The sequence below is a fragment of the Podarcis gaigeae genome (assembly GCF_964106915.1).
Source record: "Podarcis gaigeae genome assembly, chromosome: 8".
In the NCBI taxonomy this organism is placed as follows: Eukaryota; Metazoa; Chordata; class Lepidosauria; order Squamata; family Lacertidae; genus Podarcis; species Podarcis gaigeae.
This window is the reverse complement of record NC_139684.1, coordinates 71,595,403-71,617,209: the sequence shown is the minus strand read 5'-3', so window position 1 is coordinate 71,617,209 and position 21,807 is coordinate 71,595,403. Positions and strand designations below refer to the sequence as shown.

Here is a 21,807-nt window from a genome sequence, read left to right as displayed (position 1 = left end):
CAACCCAACAGAGGAAAAGATAAGTTTTAACCAATAATGGAACTTCAGAATCCATATCCGAGCACTAACAGGGATTTGCCTGGCCTCCAGGCAGACAGCTTCCAGTTAGTTGTATTTGTACATGGGATAGGGGAGCATGTATCAAGTCAGTTTACATTTCACACAAAACCAGCCATTATATTACAAGGTCTAGATATCATCTTCTTTAGGCCACGTTTACTGGTTCTATTGTCTGTTAACTAACAATTCTTTAATTGTAAAAGCAGCAAGGATTTCCCCCCCCCCTTTTTTTAATTAGCAGACCACTTGTTATTAGGTTGGGTTCCATCAGTGACTGATTCCATCATTTCTCCCTCCCCTCAACCCATTATGTCAGTGCCAGTAAATACGGTGGTAGAGCATGAGACTCTTAATCTCAGGGTTGTGCGTTTGAGCCTCACATTGGGCTAAAGATTCCTGCATTTCAGGGGTTTGGACTAGAAGATCCTTGTGATCCCTTCCAACTCTACAATTCTATGATTCAATTATTCTAATTTGTGCTTTACAAAACAATACGCAAACTGACATACAGCCATTCTTCATAATTCACACTTCTTTGCAATACAAAGCTCCAGCCACATTCTGGGTTATTTTCAACTAACTTTTACTTAAAGAGGGCCAACTGAAATAAATGACGATGACTAACTAAGGCCTATTAATTTTAACAGGTCTTCTCTGATTAATGTTTAGTTGAAGACAGCTCAGTATGTACAAAAACACATATAAAGCTTGGATAAAAAGGCTTTTGCTAGTGATAAAAAAATACACAAAAAAATCACCGTATCAGTGGGAATTCACAATAAAATGCACATCAACAGATGGAGCTAAATTCTGCCCATTAAGAGACACAACACCAAAGCCCTAGCGCACCCAAAATGTCAGGTTTCAGCCCACCCAACACAAAGAGGACCCCCCCACTGGTAAATGTATTGTAGAGGTGCTGATTTTGGTCATGTCTGCTGGATACTTGTGGTGAGTTCCAAAGGGGAAGGAGTGTCATTTATTCATTCCAATCACGTTCACGTAACTGTGCATTTCTCCTGGAGAAAGATGGAAAGATTCACAATTAGGCCGAATATGGGGGCTAAGTTTGCACAGAGGGTTGACACCAGCAATGGTTTGCATAGCGGGCACAGCCAAGGAGCTACCCTCCCTGAAAATGATGTATAGATGGTATCTAACTCCAGTCAAGGGACGCAGGTGGCGCTGTGGGTAAAAGCCTCAGCGCCTAGGGCTTGCCGATCGAAAGGTCGGCGGTTCGAATCCCCGCGGCGGGGTGCGCTCCCGTTGCTCAGTCCCAGTGCCTGCCAACCTAGCAGTTCGAAACCACCCCCGGGTGCAAGTAGATAAATAGGGACCGCTTACTGGCGGGAAGGTAAATGGCGTTTCTGTGTGCTGCGCTGGCTCGCCAGATGCAGCTTTGTCACGCTGGCCACGTGACCCGGAAGTGTCTCCGGACAGCGCTGGCCCGCAGCCTCTTGAGTGAGATGGGCGCACAACCCTAGAGTCTGTCAAGACTGGCCCGTACGGGCAGGGGTACCTTTACCTTTAACTCCAGTCAAATTAGCAAAAATGTACAAAAGATAAGGAAGTAAGCATTGGAAATGCAAACAACAGAAGGGGCATTTTTTCATATGTGGTGGGATTGCAAAATTGTGAAGAAATATTGGGAAATGATTTATAATGAAATGAAGAAGCTGTTTAAAATAACCTTTGTTTTTAAAAAAACCAGAAGCTTTCCTACTAGGTATTACAGGAGTGGATTGACCAAGATCACTAAAATATCTATTTATGTATGCACTATGGCCGCATGATTGGTTCAAAATTGATTGGTTCAAAATTGGGAAAGGAGTACGGCAAGGCTGTATATTGTCTCCCTGCTTATTTAACTTATATGCAGAATTCATCATGCGAAAGGCTGGGCTGGATGAATCCCAAACCGGAATTAAGATTGCCGGAAGAAATATCAACAACCTCAAATATGCAGATGACACAACCTTGATGGCAGAAAGTGAGGAGGAATTAAAGAACCTTTTAATGAGGGTGAAAGAGGAGAGCGCAAAATATGGTCTGAAGCTCAACATCAAAAAACCGAAGATCATGGCCACTGGGCCCATCACCTCCTGGCAAATAGAAGGGGAAGAAATGGAGGCAGTGAGAGATTTTACTTTCTTGGGCTCCATGATCACTGCAGATGGTGACAGCAGTCACGAAATTAAAAGACGCCTGCTCCTTGGGAGAAAGGCGATGGCAAACCTAGACAACATCTTAAAAAACAGAGACATCACCTTGCCAACAAAGGTCCGTATAGTAAAAGCCATGGTTTTCCCAGTAGTGATGTATGGAAGTGAGAGCTGGACCATAAAGAAGGCTGATCGCCAAAAAATTGATGCTTTTGAATTATGGTGCTGGAGGAGACTCTTGAGAGTCCCATGGACTGCAAGAAGATCAAACCTATCCATTTTGAAGGAAATCAGCCCTGAGTGCTCACTGGAAGGACAGATCGTGAAGCTGATGCTCCAATACTTTGGCCACCTCATGAGAAGAGAAGACTCCCTGGAAAAGACCCTGATGTTGGAAAAGATGGAGGGCACAAGGAGAAGGGGACGACAGAGGATGAGATGGTTGGATGGTGTTCTTGAAGCTACCAGCATGAGTTTGATCAAACTGTGGGAAGCAGTGGAGGACAGAAGTGCCTGGCGTGCTCTGGTCCATGGGGTCACGAAGAGTCGGACATGACTAAACGATTAAACAACAACAACAAACAACAACAACGGCCGCATGAATATTATTAGCACAACATTGGGAAGAAGAAGGTGTCCCAGTTAAAGAAGATTGGCAAGTTAAATTAATGGAATATGCTGAAATGGCAAAATTGACAATAAAACTCAGAGGAAGAGAGGATGATGAATTTAAGGAAGAATGGAAGGAGTCTGTTGCATATATTCAGAAGCAATATACTCAGGTTAATACATTATCAGGGTTTTAAGACTACTTGTAATTTAATTTTGAATGGACAAAGCCATTTCCGAGCTAGGGAGGAGAGGGGGTTGTGGGCTACCCCCTCCCACACATGCGGGGGCTGGCCTTTTGCCCCCGCGAGAACAGGGAATCCCCGGGCGTTCCTTCGACCCTGCCTGCCAATCGCCAGGCAGGGGAGGCGTGGCCTAGCCTATTTAAGGCCAGGCACGCCCGGGGACCGTCCTCTTTCCCCTTTTCAGCTGAGCGGTTTCCCCATCCATCCCACCCTTTAGGCTTAGTTAGCTATGACCTTGCTATGGACTCCGGTTGGTCGCCGCAAGGGGCCTGGTAGGAATTTTTCCAATTTGGCACACTTCTAGCCTTTTGGATTTTTCGCCTACCTCGTAGCAAACGTCGCAACTTCTGCGGTATTGGCGGTTAGGCATTGGCAGGGGTAAATTGTTATGCAAATGAGGGGGGAAGGAAGCGCCATCACCTTTCCCAATGAAAAGGGTTGTCCGTTAGAGGACTCTGGGGGGCGTTGCCTTGTCCAAAACCTAGGGAGTTAAGGGCCTCCGGCACGCCCCCGAGCGGTGACACCCGTGGGATCCTAGTTGGCGTACTTCAACAGGACCCCCACGGCTTGTGGATAACCCTTCCCGGTCCCCATGCCGGGTAGTCGATAGGAGCCAATGCCTAAGGCCAATACCTTTCAATTCTGTAATCAATAAAGTTGTGGCCTTTTTATGCCCATTAACCTTAAATAATGTGTCCAGTGTCTTCATTTCACATGGGGGAGGGGACTTGCCATGCAATAAGTAATTCAATGGTTTATAACTTTACAATGGGCATGCAATATGTTGATAAACAATGGAACCAAGGAAGGGACTAAGGTGAAGTCAATTTGTTTTGCTTTGTTTCAATATGATATTAGTTACAGATAGGTAGCCGTGTTGGTCTGCCATAGTCAAAACAAAAAAAATTCCTTCCAGTAGCACCTTAAAGACCAACTAAGTCAGTTCTTGGTATGAGCTTTCGTGTGCATGCACACTTCTTCAGATACACACAATATGATATTGTTATTGTTTTATCTTTGTTATTTTGGGGAAATTAATAAAATGTTATATAAAAAAGGAGCTATCCTCCCTACAACAGCATTGCTGCTGCTTACCTGGGGAGGTAAACCGGAAAGGTAAACCACCACTGCCAATGGATCCTGCACTCTCACCAGGAAACCCACCTCTGTCCTGTGCTGCATCATCATCCCTATCCTGGAAAGCAGCAGAGAGGGATGGCCCATTCCATTTCACCACCTGAGGCAAAATAGAAGGGTGCTGCCCTACACATGCCACCCACCATCATTGCCACTCTCACCCAAGCCTTGCTAACCAGGGTCGCAAAGCTGCAGCTTCTGGGTTCTGGCAAGATCTCGTAGGGCTTCGGTATACAGAAGCAGGGGTGCCATTTTGTCTTTTGCCTCAGGCAACAAATTGTCCTAGGCCAGCCCCTCTAGGCCTTACCAGGGAGAGCACAGGGTCGCAGCTTTCAGTGGCGGCCCTGCATCTCTCTTAACTTCTGCCCTAAAGCTTACTGGGAAATGATATATAATGAAATGAAAAGGATGTTTAAAATCAACTTTGTAAAAAAATAACAACAACAACAGCCCAGAAGCTTTTCTTTTGGGAATTATAGGGACAGAACTACCTAACATTCATGTATGCTACTATAGCGACAAGAATGTTACTTGCCCCAAAATGGAAAGAAGCAGGTGTCCCAGCAAAGGAAGAATGGATACAAAAACTTATGGAATATGCAGAAATGGCAAAACTTACCGGAAGAATAAGAAATCAAGATAACCCTTTTTTTAACAAAAGAATGGAAATGGTTTATTTACAGATAAAGTATAAACAGATAAAAACATGGACAGGATTACTGTAATAACCTGCAGTTTTATAAGAGTATATATTTAAAGAAGACAAATAAATGAGTAAATTAAGTTAATTTGGATATGCGGAAGATATTAAAAATAAATTTAAGGAATCACAGAAAAGGAGGAAGGAAGTCAAGTTTTGAAATGTCAAAATGATTGTAAAATTAGTGAAATGTAGAAACTTGAAACATATGAATAAAAGAAAACATGAGAATAACTTCTGCCCTGGATCTATCCTACCCTTTAGGGGGGCAGTGTGTGTTAATTATTAGCACTTTCAATCAGACCTTTTCTGAAAGCCAGCATGGTGTAGAAGTTAGAGCAAAGGACTAGGACCTAGGAGACCAAGGTTTAAATTCCCACTTAGCCATGGAACTCAGTGGCCGACCTTAGTGTATTGTGAGGGGAAAATGAAAGAGGAGGTGCTAAGTCTGCTAACCTTGAACTCCTTGGCCGAAAAGTGGGAGGTCAATCAATAAAAATTACTCTACCGCAAAACAGGCTTCAGAAACCACCTGTGGGACGCTAAGAGCTATGAATCTGCCCTTCTTCCAAACAGTGGCAGAGCATATGCCCACGCTCCCAAGGGGGGGCAGGGCACACTCCTGAGGGGGGTGGGATGCGGAGGGTGCCCACCCAGGTGCGGAATAGCCGCTCAGGTGTACGGAGTGGCGTGCATGCCCTGCAGCCAGGGGTGGAGCGAGCCGCCAATGGCGGACATTCGGCACACCACCTGCCCACAACTCCCAAGCATCCCCCAAGTTGTCAAAACGAAGGGGGAATGGGGGAATGCCGCCAGCAAAACAGCTCAGCTCCCCCTTTCCCCCAACGGCTTGGAGTAGGCTTGGGAGTCACTGGCGGTGCGCCATATGCCACCCCCTCAACGAAGACAGCTGGGACGGTCTGCCCCCACTGCACCCCCTTCCTCTGCCCCTTCTTCCAAAGAGCCATTCCTTCAAACTGGCACAGTTCTCCAGAACGGATCCCACCATTTCACTTTTCTTGCTTCTCGCAGGAGACCAGCTTGAGTGTGCCTCACTTACCAGAGTCACTATTTTTGCTGCCCTTTGGACGTATGCAGTAATAGACAGGGATGAGGAAGAGCAAGGTGAGAGCAACATCTCCAGCCACAATTGCAATCATGATGCCTGTGGTGATGTGGTAGCAGTCTTCATAATGCCCTGTATGTGAGAGGAAAGAACCAGTCATGGACGCTATCAGCTTCTCTTCTCCCATTCGAGTCAAGGCAGCAGCAAAATGCAGTGACTCCAGATCACAACCAGAGGGCACTGTGTCACCATTTGTCGTCAAGTTGTCCCTCCTCTTGAGAATCAGGTTTATGCACAATCCTTCCGTGCTTTCCAGGCACGGTCTGTGCTTAAAAGCTGCATGTCTGAGCACTCTTTATTTTATTTTTCCTCCAGAGCTTTCCCCACAAAATCCCGCTCTTTGCTGCTGAATCGGAGCGAACGGTAATCTGCAGAAAACCTGAATTGGCGTTTGTTGTGCTTCAGCTTTAAAGAGCGGGTTTTCGTGGGGGGAACACCAGAATGGGGGGTGGGCGCTCAGAGACGGAGCTTTTTAATGTGGAGCTGTGACTGGAAAGTATGGTGCAAAAAACAAAAGTGTGTATAAGCCCTAAGATCTGATGGGACTCATTAGATGGGCAGCTCAGTTGGTAGAGCATGAGACTCTTAATCTAAGGTCATGGGTTCAAGACCCAAACTGGGCAAGAGATTCCTGCATTGCAGAGGGTTGGACTAGATTACCCTTGTGGTCCCTTCCTACAGTTCCATGATTCTGATTCGGATCAGGCCAAAAGCCCATTTAGCCTAGCAATCTCTTCTCACAGTGACCAGTCCAATCTCAATGGAAAAGCATGATAACCCTTTCCCACTCGCAAATGTGAATACAATAGCCCTCCCCTATTCATGATCTCCAGGTTACATGGTATCAGAGCAGGCTTCCTCAACCTCGGCCCTCCATATGTTTTTGGCCTACAATTCCTATGATCCCTAGCTAGCAGGACCAGTGGTCAGGGATGATGGGAATTGTAGTCTCAAAACATCTGGAGGGCTGAGGTTGAGGAAGCCTGTATCAGAGGCTCATGATGACCTCATGAGGAAGGAGATATAGACCAAGCATTTTCAGAAGAGTTTTAATGCAATTTTCACCTAGATTTTCCCCCTTCAGCCCCCTGCCCCCTTGTAAGAAGAGGTCATTTTGTCAAACATTTGCTCCGCCATTTTTATAGTGGAGGCCGTCCACACACACACCCCATCCCACACAATGCCCCCAAACAAAATTACTTGAGGGTATTGTGAAGGGAGGGCCGCAAAATGGCTGCCAGACTGCCCTAAACTGCTGTTGCTGCTGCTGTAACCTGTGGTGGAGGGATAACAAAACTGAGAGAACAAGAAGGAAATTAAACTGCCTGCCACAGGTGTGAATGGTGAACCCTCACAAGAAATTGTTGATGAATCCTTCCACCACCAAAAACAACAAAATTCAACAAAATGCCTCAACCCCAATTTCACCACCTACAAACAGGGCGCAGAACTGGGGTGGGGTCTTTTTTGCTCAGCCCCAAATAATATTGAGGAAAGCAGCAAGTAACTTCACATCAGAGTTGTCCTCTGTCTTGTAAAGGGAAATTTCAGCAGAGCAACAAAAGATTGGTGTGTGGGTGCCGGAGGAAAAAGTAGCACCTGCTGAAATAAAACTTTTTTAAATCTGCTAATGATCTATCCACTGTTCATCTGGACACACACAAACACACCATATAGCTCAGTGGTAGAGCATCTGCTTTGCATGCAGAAGGTCCCGGGTTCAAACTGTGCCATCTCCAGGTAGCACTGGGGGAGACTACCTGTTTAAAATCACAGGGAGCCACTGTCAGTCAGTGTTGATGGTACTCAGCAAGAAGGAGTAATGGTTTGATTTGGTATAAGGCAGCTTCCTTTGCATAAAGGTAAAGGTAAAGGGACCCCTGACCATTAGGTCCAGTCGTGACTGACTCTGGGGTTGCGGTGCTCAACTCGCTTTATTGGCCGAGGGAGCCAGCGTACAGCTTCCGGTTATGTGGCCAGCATAACTAAGCCGCTTCTGGCGAACCAGAGCAGCGCACGGAAATGCCGTCAACCTTCCTGCCGGAGCGGTACCTATTTATCTACTTGCACTTTGACGTTCTTTCAAACTGCTAGGTTGGCAGGGGCAGGGAGCTCACCCCGTCGCGGGGATTCGAACCGCCGGCCTTCTGATCGGCAAGTCCTAGGCTCTGTGGTTGAACCCACAGCGCCACCTGCGTCCCATTTCCTTTGCATAGCCGTGCATAAATACAGATGTCAGATTGTGGCTCCCTCCCTAACCTCTGACAGTACATAACGGGATGCATTTAGAGTAACATGTGCCCATGAAGGGGAGTTCTCTTCTGGGTGGGCAGCTTCCCTCGTACTTCCCCCAGATTTTAAGAACACGGATGCCTTAATCAGACTGCCGTATCACAACAAGGAGTGGTGCTTAGAGGGAGAGGGGAAACCCAGTGAGTCTTGCTTTGGTGTGGCACCTGACAAAGAGCTCCTCGGTTGTTGCTCAAAGGCAAAGTCGGGTTAACCTTCCCAGCTCGAAAGCATTGACTCAAAGGCCAATTCCCCAGGGGTACAGGTTGAGTTTGGGGTGGGGAAACCCAGTGGTTTCGAAGGCCCAAGTGCACTTGTTGTTTTTCACACGCTTGGCTGCATAGCTGTTTCCATATGTGTGAATCACTCGTAGAAAACGAAGCCGTCCTTCCGGACCTCATGACGATGTGCTGAAATCTCTTACCTGTTGTCCCAGTGGCGGTGCTTGCTGAAAAGGATAGAGGGAAAGAAAACAACGCTGTCACTCCAGAGGTATAACAATCCCTTCCATCTCCCAAATGTGGCCCTCCAAGCCCCTCTGTCAGGCCCTCGGGACTCTCGCAAGGCCATGCACCACTCCCAGCCATGCCTAAAAGCAAAAGAAGAGCTTGCTGGATCAGCTCAATGTCCCAGCTTGTCCCGAATCTTGTCCTCAAAGTGGTCAGCAGCCACTGCAAGCAAGACCCAAACATAATAATAATAATAATAATAATAATAATAATAATAATAATAAATTTATACCCCGCCCATCTGGCCGGGCCTCGCCAGCCACTCTGGGCGGCTTCCAACAAAGTATTAAAATACAGTGGTCTGTTTAACATTAAAAGCTTCCCTAAAGAGGGCTGCCTTCAGATGTCTTCTGAAAGTCTGGTAGTTGTTGTTCTCTTTGACATCTGGTGGGAGGGCGTTCCACAGGGCGGGTGCCACTACTGAGAAGGCCCTCTGCCTGGTCCCCTGTAACTTGGCTTTTTGCAGTGAGGGAACCGCCAGAAGGCCCTCGGCGCTGGACCTCAGTGTCCAGGCAGAACAATGGGGGTGGAGACGCTCTCCTCCTGTGGTTCCCAGGAGCTGGTATTCAGAAGCTTTACTGCTTCTGACTGATAGCCTTCTACTCCATAATCCTGTTTTAAAGTCATCCAAGTTGGTGACCACCACTAGGGTGAGTTCCCGAGTTCAACTAGGCACTGTATGAAGAAATACTTTCTTGTACTGCCCTGAATCTTCCTCTAATGTTCAGCTTCATTGGAGGTCCTTGAATTTTAGCGTTGGAACTCCTCTTTGCTTGCCCTGCTTTCGATGTTTTTGCCTGGCTGGAACGTGTCCTTGAACTCTGACTTTGCCTTTTGCTTGTGTGGATGGCAGAGAGAGAGGGGTGAGCGACTCATGAAATGCATTTTGCTGCCTGTGTCGAATAACAAAATAGCTGCCCCCACTCCCCCCATTTCAGTTGCCCAGAATGCCTGTTGAATCTTTCCCCAATGCCGGAGCCAGACTAGTTTACAGGGCACGGGCGAAGGCCACGTGGCACCCACAGAGCTGGCCTCCAGCCCCTCGCTCCTGCTCCCCGCCCTCCACATTTGCTGCCTGAGGCAGCTGCCTCCCTCTTGGTAACAACAGGGCCAGCTGCGCCTGAAGGGGTTCTCTGTGCACCACAGACTTGCTTCTCATAAGAAAGGAGTGGCTTCCTAACTTGCAACTACTGTCGCATTTTCCAACCCAACATTGATAGCCTGATAAGTATACAACACAGCCATAATGGCCTTAACTGTTTTAATGGGCTTGTTTATTATGTATTTTAATTATGGATGTTTTATTGTTGTTTTACTATATATTTTAATTTATTGGTAGTTGTGTTTTTATTTTATTTTTTGGTTTTGGTTTTATTCCTGGTATTTTGCTGTTGACTTTTATTTGTTTCTGAACTTCCTTGGTACATCTTCAAATGGAATAATAATAATAATAATAATAATAATAATAATAGGTTCCTTTCAGCTTTTTCTAGAGAGGAAGAAGCCTGTTAGCCTTTCCCCAATCAATATCAAGTTGCAAGCAGTTCCTCTGCTCCCACACAACTCAAAGGATTAAATTTGTATAGCCCATCAGCTGTTATTTTAGCTTATTTACACATATTTTACTATTCATGCTTTTTATGTTTTAGTTTGTCAGCTACCCTTAGAAAGCTTTTTATCAGAAGCATTTTGGAAAAATTCCTTTATGCTCTTAGGCTTTTGGTAATATCATGCTGCCTTGCCAACTTTAAAGGGTGAGTTAACCACAGAAAGTGAGATGGGGGAAGAAGCCAATTATACTGCCCTGAGCTTTTTGGACAACACTTATATAATTCAAGAATTACTTGTATGATCCCATTCCGACCCTGCCATACACCACCCTGAGAACTTTTATTGAAGGGCACTCTGATCATCGCTTTTACCATTCTTAGGGTAAATTCTCCTTTTTAAGGGGAGAATATGTCCCTAGATGGATAGGCACCAATCACTTCTGAGGAAGAGAGAGGGGAGGCTGGCTCACAGTCTGTTGTTAAAAAGATATATATGAGCATTATGTTTGTGCAAAGGAGTGTCACTTCTAAAGGACATTTAAAAATAGAATAAAACAAAATGGTGGCAACCAAGGGTGGAACTACACACAGGGGGGGGGGGGAATGCTATAAATATATCAGAAATTAAATTGTTAGATCGAAAGGGGGGAACCTATGTAAAAACGCTATAGAAATGTTTTGTGCTCTCTGGTGCTATCTGGTGTTGCATGTTTATAACACAATCAAATTGCTGTTTTTGACTAATGTAGCTGAGTCCCTATTATTATTATTATTATTATTATTATTATTATTATTATTATTATTATTTATATACTGCCCTATATTATTGGTTAATGGAACAGGCTCTGTCTGTGGGGAGGTTTGCTACAGAGAGGAGTCTCTGTGTAGTAGCTAAGAGATTGATGCTGAGATCCTATACACAGCACATTAATTTGAGATTCAGTCTGAACTTAATAGGGTCCAAGTTGTGTACATACCATGCATTTTAAACACATTTTAAAGCACACAATCTCCTCCAAAGAATCCTGGGAACTGTGTAGCTTGTCCCTCACAGAGCTGCAATTCCCAGCACTCCTAACAAACTAGAGTTCCCAGAATTTTTTTTTGGGGGGGGGGCATGTGTTTTAAATATATGGTGTTTACGCAGACCTACATGTGACTCATAGGATAGCACTGTCTGTGAGTGCAAAATCAGGAACGCCTAGACGCAGACCTTCCAAAACAGTAGTGAAATAGGTTGCTGCAGCAAAAATAATATGATGTCTCGTGGCAGTTTAGAAACTAACAGGTTCATAATAGCTTGAAAGTTTGTATCAAAATTAAAATGTTTGTTGTTATGGTGTCACAAGATTGCCTGGGGACTGGTTCTATCATACGTAGAGTAGACCCACTAATGGACAAGTTATCAGAGTCTACTGATTTAAATGGGTTTGCTTTCGAGTGTGACTAACGTTGGGTATTACCCTATATTGTTTTTGCCAGTTTAAAACTTGAGTTTGCTAGATGATTTCAGTATGCTACTTTCCATCGACATCAGTATTTGAGGGGAAGCGGGGAAAGGGTTAATAATAATTCCTGGCCTACCTTAGAGGACTGTTGCAAGAAGGTTCGCGGAGAGAATGTAAGACAATTTGAATAATTATATATATTCAAAGGAAAAATGTGTGACTTCCACAATAAGCAATTTGAATGAACTGTCATGAAAATAAACAAGGTTGGCTTTATTTTGGGTATACCCAGCGTGGTGTAGTACATTGGGATGAAACAAGGATGGAAGAATCTGTCATTTTGGGTCTCTCGGTTTCTCATTTTTCTAAGCTTAATGTTGGTTCTTCACATTTCTGCAGTGATTTGTATATCTCTCTCTATTTATATATCATTTTATTGCAAAATTACCCCATTTTATGCAGTTTTGACACATGTACACATTTTTGCAAAGCTCTCTCTCTCTCTCTCTCTATATATATATATATATATACATTTTTGTATATTATTTTCAAATATATATTCATTTGGGGGCACACTTTCTCCTCATCAATGCATTTTGCAAAGATGATTTGGTTGGAGAACGTCATTGCAAAATTCGGAGGAGCGCAAATTTCAAAGGGTGGCTGTGTTTCGGTTCCCCCACTGTTCCTCCTGGTTTGGAACCTCCTGGTTTGGAACCTCCTGATTCCTCCTGGTTTGGAACATCCTTCCTTTTGCATGTGACTAGAGGTGGGCGTGACCTTATCTGCCCAGGTAACAAAAGGCCAAGGCATGCTGCCACTTTCTTTTTCACTTTCTTCGTCGTTGGACCAGCTAGAATTGCTAGCTTCCCAGCTAGCAGAAGCACTGGGATTAACATTAAGCACATGTATATGGGGTAGATCCACATGTACATATTTGTAACTAAGTCTGCCTTCAGGGATCCAACTGTGAACTGATGTGAGTAAACACCTTTTACTGACGTTAAATAAGATTGCTGTGCCTTTATTCTTTTTAAGAGGGATAAAAGGGAACTTACCAGGAACATACAATTTAATAATGTACTGTACGATAGTGAGAGACTTATACAAGCCTGCAACCAGCTATCTGCTGTGCGTTAGAAGGGGAATGTAAACTCTGCTGAGTAAAGGAACTTGGTAACGCAAGTTCAGAAGGATATTAATAAGCAATATATCCTCTCCTGCCACCCTGAACATTCCCACATTATCAGTACCATGCTCTAACCGACTGAGCTATCCATGGCATGACAAGAGCCAGGGGTCACCATGCAGGCCACCGAATGAGACGCACCGCCACAATTCTGGGTCTTTGACAAGATCATAGAACATGACAAGTGAGGGGGGTGGCCTAGGCAGAGAGGATGGGGCCTGGAGAAGAGGTCTCACCTGTGGAGACTGCTGAGGCTCAGGTAAAGAGGCCCAGAGTGCTGCATTTGGCCCCTGAGCTTGAGGTTCCTTGCCTCTATTTTTTTGTGGGATTAAGGCAAGCTGTGAATTCTGGGGACTAGATGCATTGAAGGAAAGGGAGAGGTTATCTGGGACACTAGACTGTGTGAAGGCTGAAAGAGCGGTGGTTACAGTGCATATAGTTTTCCTGTCAGCTGCTGCGACTTCCTCTTGCCACACCATTCCCACCCCCTTTCCTCCCACCAGACACACACGAATACAGACACCGCTAGCAGTTTCAGTTCCTCCGACACATGGGCAAACCCCCATCACACTCTGCAAAGAACAGCTTTGAGAAGGGGACCCTCTCCCCCCACGTAAGACAGACCCACAACCCCCTTAGCTTAACCTCAGCTTTGCACAGCTATATTGGCACAAAGCCGAAGGCACATGACATCATCGTCGCCACCCATAACAGCAACATAACTTTATGCACGTTGCACGGGTGTTCAAAGCCGTTTGCATGCACGGTCTCAAGAGAATAGTGATTCGGGTGTTGGGTTTAGGCTGAGGAGACAGGGGTTGGGTTCCCCACTCATCCACAAGGCACATTGTGTGATGAATACTAAGCGGGACCTGCAACAAAATGTTGCAGCGTGGGGAGCTCCTTTTTCATGGCTGGCACACTGCCCTTTTTCCAGGTAGTCTGTTCCATTCTCCCATTGCACTAGCTTTCCATTGGTTCCCCACTTCTCTAGAACAGCCACGGAGCATGCTCAGTCCTCAATATGCGTTGGGGAGGAAGGTTCCTCTTATGGTTTCTCTCTTTTTTTGTACTTCTGTAAACCTTGGGATTCCCCTGAAGAAGTTACCTCCCTCTTTGACATAGCTGGCACTGTTTCAGCTACATAAGGACAAGAACTTGCTGAAACAAGATCCCTCTTAAACTATGGCTCCATACATACCACACATTTAAATCCCATTTAAAACACACTCCCTGTCTGAAGAATCCTGGGAACTGTAGTTTGCCCCTCACCAAGCAGCAATCCCTAGCAGCCTTAAAAAAACTACAGTTCCCAATATTCTTTGGATCAGGGGCAGAGGGCGCTTCAAATGTGTTTGTTTATATGATATCTCATTAATCCTGATAACACTAGTGTAAAGTTGTCCATAATACTCGGGTGTAGCAGGGGAGAGGCTGAGGCTGAGAGAGAGACAGCTTGGTTGGATTTGGATTTGATATCCTGCCTTTCACTCCCATTAAGAAGTCTCAAAGCGGCTAACATTCTCTTTTCCCTTCCTCCCCCACAACAAACACTCTGTGAGGTGAGTGGGGCTGAGAGACTTCAAAGAAGTGTGACTGGCCCAAGGTCACCCAGCAGCTGCATGTGGAGGAGTTAAGGTCACCTCATGAGTAAAGGGCTGAGCTGAGATGTAAGCTAATGCACTTTCAAACCACTAGAAGACAGCTAGACATGGGTTTAAGCCCCATGTTGGGTGGAAGATTCCTGCATTGCAGGGGGTTGGACTAGATGATCCTCAAGGTCCCTCCCAACTCGACAATAGTATGATTCTGTGTCAGGGTGCCCTTCCTCTCTATGTATTAACTTGAATTGGCACTGTTATAGGTACCCCATAATACCCGTTCCACATTGCTAAAAAGTGTGGCAGCACCTAGACATTGGAACTCCCTGCCTCTTGAGATTAAGCAGCTGCCGAGAAAAATCTAACAGTGACTGAGAGAGAGAGTCAAAACAAAAAATCCCTTCCAGTAGCACCTTAAAGACCAACTAAGTTAGTTCTAGGTATGAGCTTTCGTGTGCATGCACACTTCTTCAGATACACTGAAGCAGAAGTCACCAGACCCTTCTATATAGTTGGTCTTTAAGGTGCTACTGGAAGGAATTTTTTGTTTTGACTATAGCAGACCAACACGGCTACCTATCTGTAACTGAGAGAGAGAGGTTTCAGAAGGAGACAGGATTAACACTGGTTAAGAAAGTGAAATACCTAGGGGTTAATATGACTTCCAAGAATGTGAATTTATTTAAGGATAACTATGAAAAATGTTGGATGGAAGTGAAAAAGGATTTAGAAATATGGTCAAATCTGAAGCTATCATTGCTAGGCTGAATTGCTGTGATAAAAATGAATGTATTGCCTAGGATGCTGTTTTTATTTCAAACACTGCAAATTTTGGATAAAATGGATTGTTTCAAGAAGTGGCAGAGAGATATTTCTAGATTTGTCTGGCAGGGCAAGAAACCCCGACTAAAATTTAAGATATTAACTGATGCTAAAGAAAGAGGTGGATTAGCCCTGACAGACTTTAAACTTTATTATGAATCAGCCGCTTTTTGCTGGCTGAGAGAATGCCTGCTTCTTGAAAACACTGACGTGTTGGATCTAGAAGGTTTTAACAATGTATTTGGGTGGCATGCATATTTGTGGTATGATAAGGTCAAAGCACATAAAGCATTTAAAAACCATATTGTCAGAAAAGCACTGTTTAATGTCTGGATAAGATATAAGGACTTGCTTGAAAATAAAACCCCAAGGTGGTTGTCACCAATGGAAGTGAAGGCTCAGAAAAAGGTCAATATGGAGGCCAAATGGCCGAAATATTGGGAAATTTTGGAACAAGAGGTAGATAGATTAAAACTACAGAGTTTTGAAAAACTAAAAAATAGAGTGCGAGACTGGCTCCATTATTACCAAATAATGGAGGCATATAATTTGGACAAAAAAATTGGCTTCCAGGTGGAAAAATCAAAATTGGAAACAGAACTGTTAGATCCCAAAATTAAGAACTTGTCAAGAATGTATAACTTGCTGTTGAAATGGAACACTCAGGATGAAACAGTGAAATCAGCTATGATTAAATGGGCACAAGATGTTGGACATAATATTATGATGGCTGACTGGGAACAGTTATGGACCACAGGTATGAAGTTCACGGCATGCAATGCCTTAAGAGAGAATATAATGAAAATGATATACAGGTGGTACATGACACCAGTCAAGCTTGCAAAAATTTATCATCTGCCCGATAATAAATGTTGGAAATGTAAAGAGACTGAAGGTACATTTTTTCACCTTTGGTGGACATGCCCAAGGATTAAGACTTTCTGGGAGATGATCTATAATGAAATGAAAAAGGTATTTAAATATACCTTTCTGAAGAAACCAGAGGCCTTTCTCCTGGGCATGGTCGGCCAAATGGTGCCAAAGAAGGATAGAACTTTCTTTATGTATGCTACAACAGCAGCAAGAATACTTACTGCAAAGTACTGGAAGACACAAGATCTACCCACCCGGGAAGAATGGCAGATGAAGGTGATGGACTACATGGAATTGGCGGAAATGACTGGCAGAATCCGAGACCAGGGAGAAGAGTGGTGGAAGAAGATTGGAAGAATTTTAAAGCTTATTTACAGAAACATTGTAAAATTAAGAAATGTTAAAAGGAGGATGGAATGAAGTTATGTGGCTTTAGCAGAAATGTTATAAAGGACTAAGTAAAAATAGACTGTTAAGGGATGAAAGGAGGGAAGGTAAAGTTACACTTTATTAAGATAAATTATAATAAAAATTGGGAAAGATGGAAAGGATTTGCTGAAATAGCTAACTGAACTAGAATACAAAAAAGGAGGTGTGAGGAGGTCAAGGAAACAAGCAAATGAAAGATAAGTTATGGGAAGGTTTGTTGTGTTTTTTTAATTGTTCCTATTTCTCTGTTTTTTGTTTTTTATAATCTTTTTTTTCTTTTCTTTTTTCCCTTTCTTATTGTAATGTGTTATCTAGTTTTTGCCTAACTTTTTTCTTTTTGTTACCTTTAAAACTTTAATAAATATTATTTTCAAAAAAAAGAGAGAGAGAGAGCTGCCTTCGCTGTACTCTTTTCGACACCTACTAAAACCGTTGCTGCTGAGACGAGCCTACCCAGATGCTTAGAAAGTCAAGGTGATTTCAATCTGTTTTAGTATTCCAACTTCTGTATGTTTTAAGGTAGGGTTGCATTTTTTTCTTGATTTTACTGTTTCATCTTTTGTAAACCATTTTGAGATGATAGATACAGTGGTGCCCCGCAAGACGAACACCTCGCAAGACGGAAAACCCGCTCGACAAAAGGGTTTTCTGTTTTGGAGGCGCTTCTCAAAACAAATTTCCCTATGGCATGCTTCGCAAGACAAAATGTCTTGCGAGTTCCTCCGGGTTTTTCCCCCTTTCCCCCCCTTTTCCTAAGCCGCTAAGCCGCTTATCAGCTGATCCGCTGATAAGCCGCTTATCAGCTGATCCGCTAAAAGCCACTAAACCGCTAATAGCGCTAATCCGCTAAGTTGCCAATGGGCTTGCTTCGCAAGACGAAAAAACCGCTATACGAAGAGCCTCACGGAACGGATTAATTTCGTCTTGCGAGGCACCACTGTAGATAAAACTTCATTCGCATTAGCCAATGGCCATAGCAACAGTAAAACATTAGAGTATACGCAGAAAAGGAATTTGATATAAGAGCACAATTTAAAGTCCTGAATATGCCGTCAGTTAGTGGCCCTTATTCTGATTGCCCCTGCTATGAACCTAGCAACTATCGTGCGGTGTATAATTTTTATGAAATAAACAAATAGGTTCTAGCACCAAATAAAGAATGGTCATATTTTTTTTCAGAATCAATTATCATTAAAAAACAATCCACCAAATATCTTGTTGGAGCACAAGAAGTAGACAGTGGGCAAAGCCATCAGCCGCATTCACACATGGCTGCCGTATACTGAGTTAGTTCCTTTACCCTATACTGCATACTCTGACTTGCAGATGCTCTACATGGTCTCAGGCAGAGAAGTTTTTTCAAGATATTTCAGGTGCTTCTTTTTAGTAATTTTTATTTTTAAGCTTCCAAGCAACACAACAAGGAAAGTAATCAGAGGAAAAGAAAGGAATGCAGAACACATCTTTTTCAATGTCCATCACAATATCAGAGCTTTACAGGTGAACAATCTGAACCGTTTGGAATAAAAATAAGCCTCCCCTTGTCCTATTTGGCCACACCCCTAAAACACCCCCCCTTCTTTTCTTTTTTTAGATTTACCCCTGCTTTGGTTGAGCCCTGGTTGAGAAGGCTGAGCCAGGATGGAGGACTTAAACCAGTGAATCTCTAGCTGAGTTAGGATGAAGGACTTTGGCTGGCATAGCCTTGGCTTAGCCCAGCTGGAGATCTCTACTATCCAAACTTCACTCATCCCAAGGTATATTGGGTTTGGATTGCTCCCTAAGTATGTACTGAGCCACTGAGCTATGGCCCTACCTGTTCAAGGCAGTACAGTCGTACCTCGGGTTAAGTACTTAATTCGTTCCGAAGGTCCGTTCTCAACCTGAAACTGTTCTTAACCTTAGTTAATGGGGCCTCCCGCTGCTACCGTGCTGCCGGAGCACGATTTCTGTTCTCATCCAGAAGCAAAGTTCTTAACCCGAGGTATTATTTCTGGGTTAGAGGAGTCTGTAACCTGAAGCGTATGTAATCCGAGGTACCACTGTATAGAGAGTGTGACGTTCATGAGCTGAGTCTCCAACAAGTATCAAACCAGATGAAGGGACTATTTGTAGCCAAGCTTCTAGAGCAGGGGTCAGCAAACATTTTCAGCAGGGGGCCGGACCACTGTCCCTCAGACCTTGGAGTGGGGGGCAGACTATATTTTGAAGGGGGGGAATGAACGAATCCCTATGCCCCACAAATACCCCAGAGACGCATTTTAAATAAAAGCACACATTCTACTCATGTAAAAACACCAGAGAGGCCCCACAAATAACCCAGAGATGCATTTTAAATAAAAGGGCACATTCTACTCATGTAAAAACACGCTGATTCCCAGACCGTCCGCGAGCCAGATTGAGAAGGCGATTGGGCCCTGGGCCTTAGTTTGCCTACTCAATAGAGCTACAGGGAACCTGGAAGCACATATGTACAAACTCCAACCATTAAAAAAAATATATCCAAAGACACTCACCGGCAAGCAGGAAGAAAATGCAAACAGTAAAGCCCCACATGCTTTTTCTGAGACTGGCCTCCGGACTGCGCAACCAGATATGAGGTTCTTTTTTTAAAAGGGGGGGGAATGGGTTGCCTCATCCTCTGATGCTTGAGCAGGATGTGGGATGGCCCATGGAGAATCATGAGACCTGAGTTCCACGAAGCCAAAGAGCAGGCAATCCCTGCCATCTGTGTTGCTGCATGCCACTGACTTCCCCAAAGCCACAAGTCTCTGTCTTCAGCTGGCTCCGCGGTGGCTGCATGCGGCAGATGAAAGGAGAGCGCCGCAAACTGGGTTGCCAACTTTCCAGCTGAACTCTGTGGCTCTGTCTTTCGCATCAGCAGCTGGATCTGCAGGTTGCTCTGTAAAACAGGTTTGCCTGCAGATTTCTGCAGGTTTCGCTGTGATGAGGGACTCAAGAGGAGCTTTTTTTCTGGTCAGTTGGCACCCCTATCTGTAAATAATATTTCTTCAAACTAACAAACAAACATGCATTCTCTGCCCATCTCCAGCAGACACATATACCAAAATTGTGAATTAAGTCTTGCTCTTGTCTTGTTTCTCCTACTGTCAAAATGTAAAATATATTGCTCATTGGTGGCGAGAGATGGTTTTTTATATACATTTTTTTTTAAAGTATTATTGATTAAATTTCTAAACCATTCTTCATCTGAAGATCACAGGGCCATTTACAACATAAAAACATACATATAGATAGATAGATAGATAGATAGATAGATAGATAGATAACCAACAAAAACAATAAGTGCCCCCTCCCCAGTTTAAAAGACCATCAATTGTTTAATTAATTGTTTCATTATCTCTCCCGCCCTCTAGGGGCCATGTTTGACAAGGTTGCCCAACTGTCAATCACTGGCTGTCACAATGATGTCAGGCAACCAGCTTTTGCCCACACAAACAGTGTCCATGCAAAATCATGCATAAGAGCCATCAGTAATTAGGCCCAAAGGCCAGAGGTTTCCCATCTGTACTGTAGGCAGTACAAAGCCATCATGACCTTGATAGCCTTATCTGTAGGTTTATTTAATCCCCTTTTTAAAATGGCTTAAATTGGTGCCCCTTCAGCTAACCTACTGCCCTTCTAGATCCAGTGAGCATTGCTGTCCTGTTGGCATTGATGAGCTGAGGTTCTCTTTGTTTAGTCTATGAAACACGCTTCGTTAAAATCAGTTCCAGAATGGGGTTGTTATTTCTTACCTTTTATATTCGCAGAGAAGCCTATCAAGACAAGTCGTGATAACTGGGTGCTACCTCCAGTAGGAAGGGAGTACACTTTGGAGTATGAGTTGCTGGAACCACAATATCATGGGCCAGCTTCACCTGCTGAACAGCAGCCTGAAGGGGGAGAAGGCAGAGGGTCTCCACCTGCAGCCGATCAGCCTTCAAGGACTCAGAGGAGAAGGCGCTGATGAGAACCAGCTGGCTTCAGCCTCGGCCCAGTTTACCTGAAGGAGCATCTCCACCCCCATTGTTCTGCCCAGACACCGAGGTCCAGTTCCAAGGGCCTTCTGGCGGTTTCCTCACTATGAGATGTGAGGTTACAGTGAACCAGGCAGAGGGCCTTCTTGGTGGTGGCACCCGCCCTGTGGAACGCCTTCCCATCAGATGTCAAGGAAATAAACAACTATCTGACTTTTAGAAGACATCTGAAAGCAGCCCTGTTTTTAATATGTGATGTTTTATTCTGTTTTTAATGTGTTGCGGCCACCCAGAGTGGCTGGGGAATTTTATTATTATTATTATTATTATTATTATTATTATTATTATTAAATTCAATGCTTGTCATCCTGACCTTGCTGTTTCCTGTTCATCTTGATCATTGGATTCCTTGACCTCTGGACTGTCCGACCATGCTGGGACTGCTGTTTGCCCAACCTGACTCTGGATATTGACTCTGTCTCAGGCAAGACTCTCATGGTTGGCTGGCCTCCCACTCCCCTGAGCTCTGCTCCTTGTGTGCTCAGCACAGGACGATGACACACAACTGGAGTGAGTCCTGTAGGCTGCCCAGAGGCATCTGGTTCACCACTGCAGCAACAGAATGATGGACTCTTAGGCCTGATCTATCAGGGCTCTTATGTTCTTAACACTGCTCAACTTGGCTTTTGTAAGTGGATTGTGGAAGGGTGTTTAGCCTCTGACACTATCCACCAGGGGTTTCCCACCTCAGTTCCCTTCTGTTCATTCCAACAAGGGCTTGTCGAGGAGAAATTCCCAATAGATGGTGCCCCGTCTGAGCTGCAGAGGGAAACGTTGCTGAAACTTATTCAAGCACCAAGCTAGCTACTTTAGGAAAACCCAACATGAATCAGCTTGCTGCCCTCCACCAGTTCAGAGACCCTAAACTTTCAGGAGTTTGACAAGTCAAGAGATGAGTGCTGGGTTTCTGTTTCAGAAGCTGTCATCGTTCCTCCTTTTGTTATCCCTCCTCTACCTTCCCAAATGTGAGGAACTGCAAAGCCCTTCAGTTGTTTATGGCTGCATCCTACACCTCCAT

The 21,807-nt window shown here is 44.4% G+C and overlaps 1 protein-coding gene across 2 annotated transcripts; it reads right to left on the bottom strand.

Annotated features, from left to right (window-relative positions):
* Nucleotides 1-294: 294 nt before the first annotated feature.
* On the bottom strand, nucleotides 295-19,495 carry HCST (hematopoietic cell signal transducer). Of its 2 annotated transcripts, none has more exons than XM_083751198.1 (4): nucleotides 19,266-19,495; nucleotides 8,753-8,776; nucleotides 5,974-6,111; nucleotides 295-1,076 (listed from the first exon to the last, which is right to left on the bottom strand). In XM_083751198.1, the coding sequence occupies exons 1-4, from the start codon at nucleotides 19,303-19,305 to the stop codon at nucleotides 1,036-1,038; spliced, it is 243 nt and encodes an 80-aa protein (XP_083607324.1). In that variant the 5' UTR covers nucleotides 19,306-19,495; the 3' UTR covers nucleotides 295-1,035. The 2 variants fall into 2 exon arrangements, with proteins under 2 accessions (XP_083607324.1, XP_083607323.1); XM_083751197.1 differs by having other exon boundaries at nucleotides 295-1,079; nucleotides 19,266-19,477.
* Nucleotides 19,496-21,807: the final 2,312 nt, after the last annotated feature.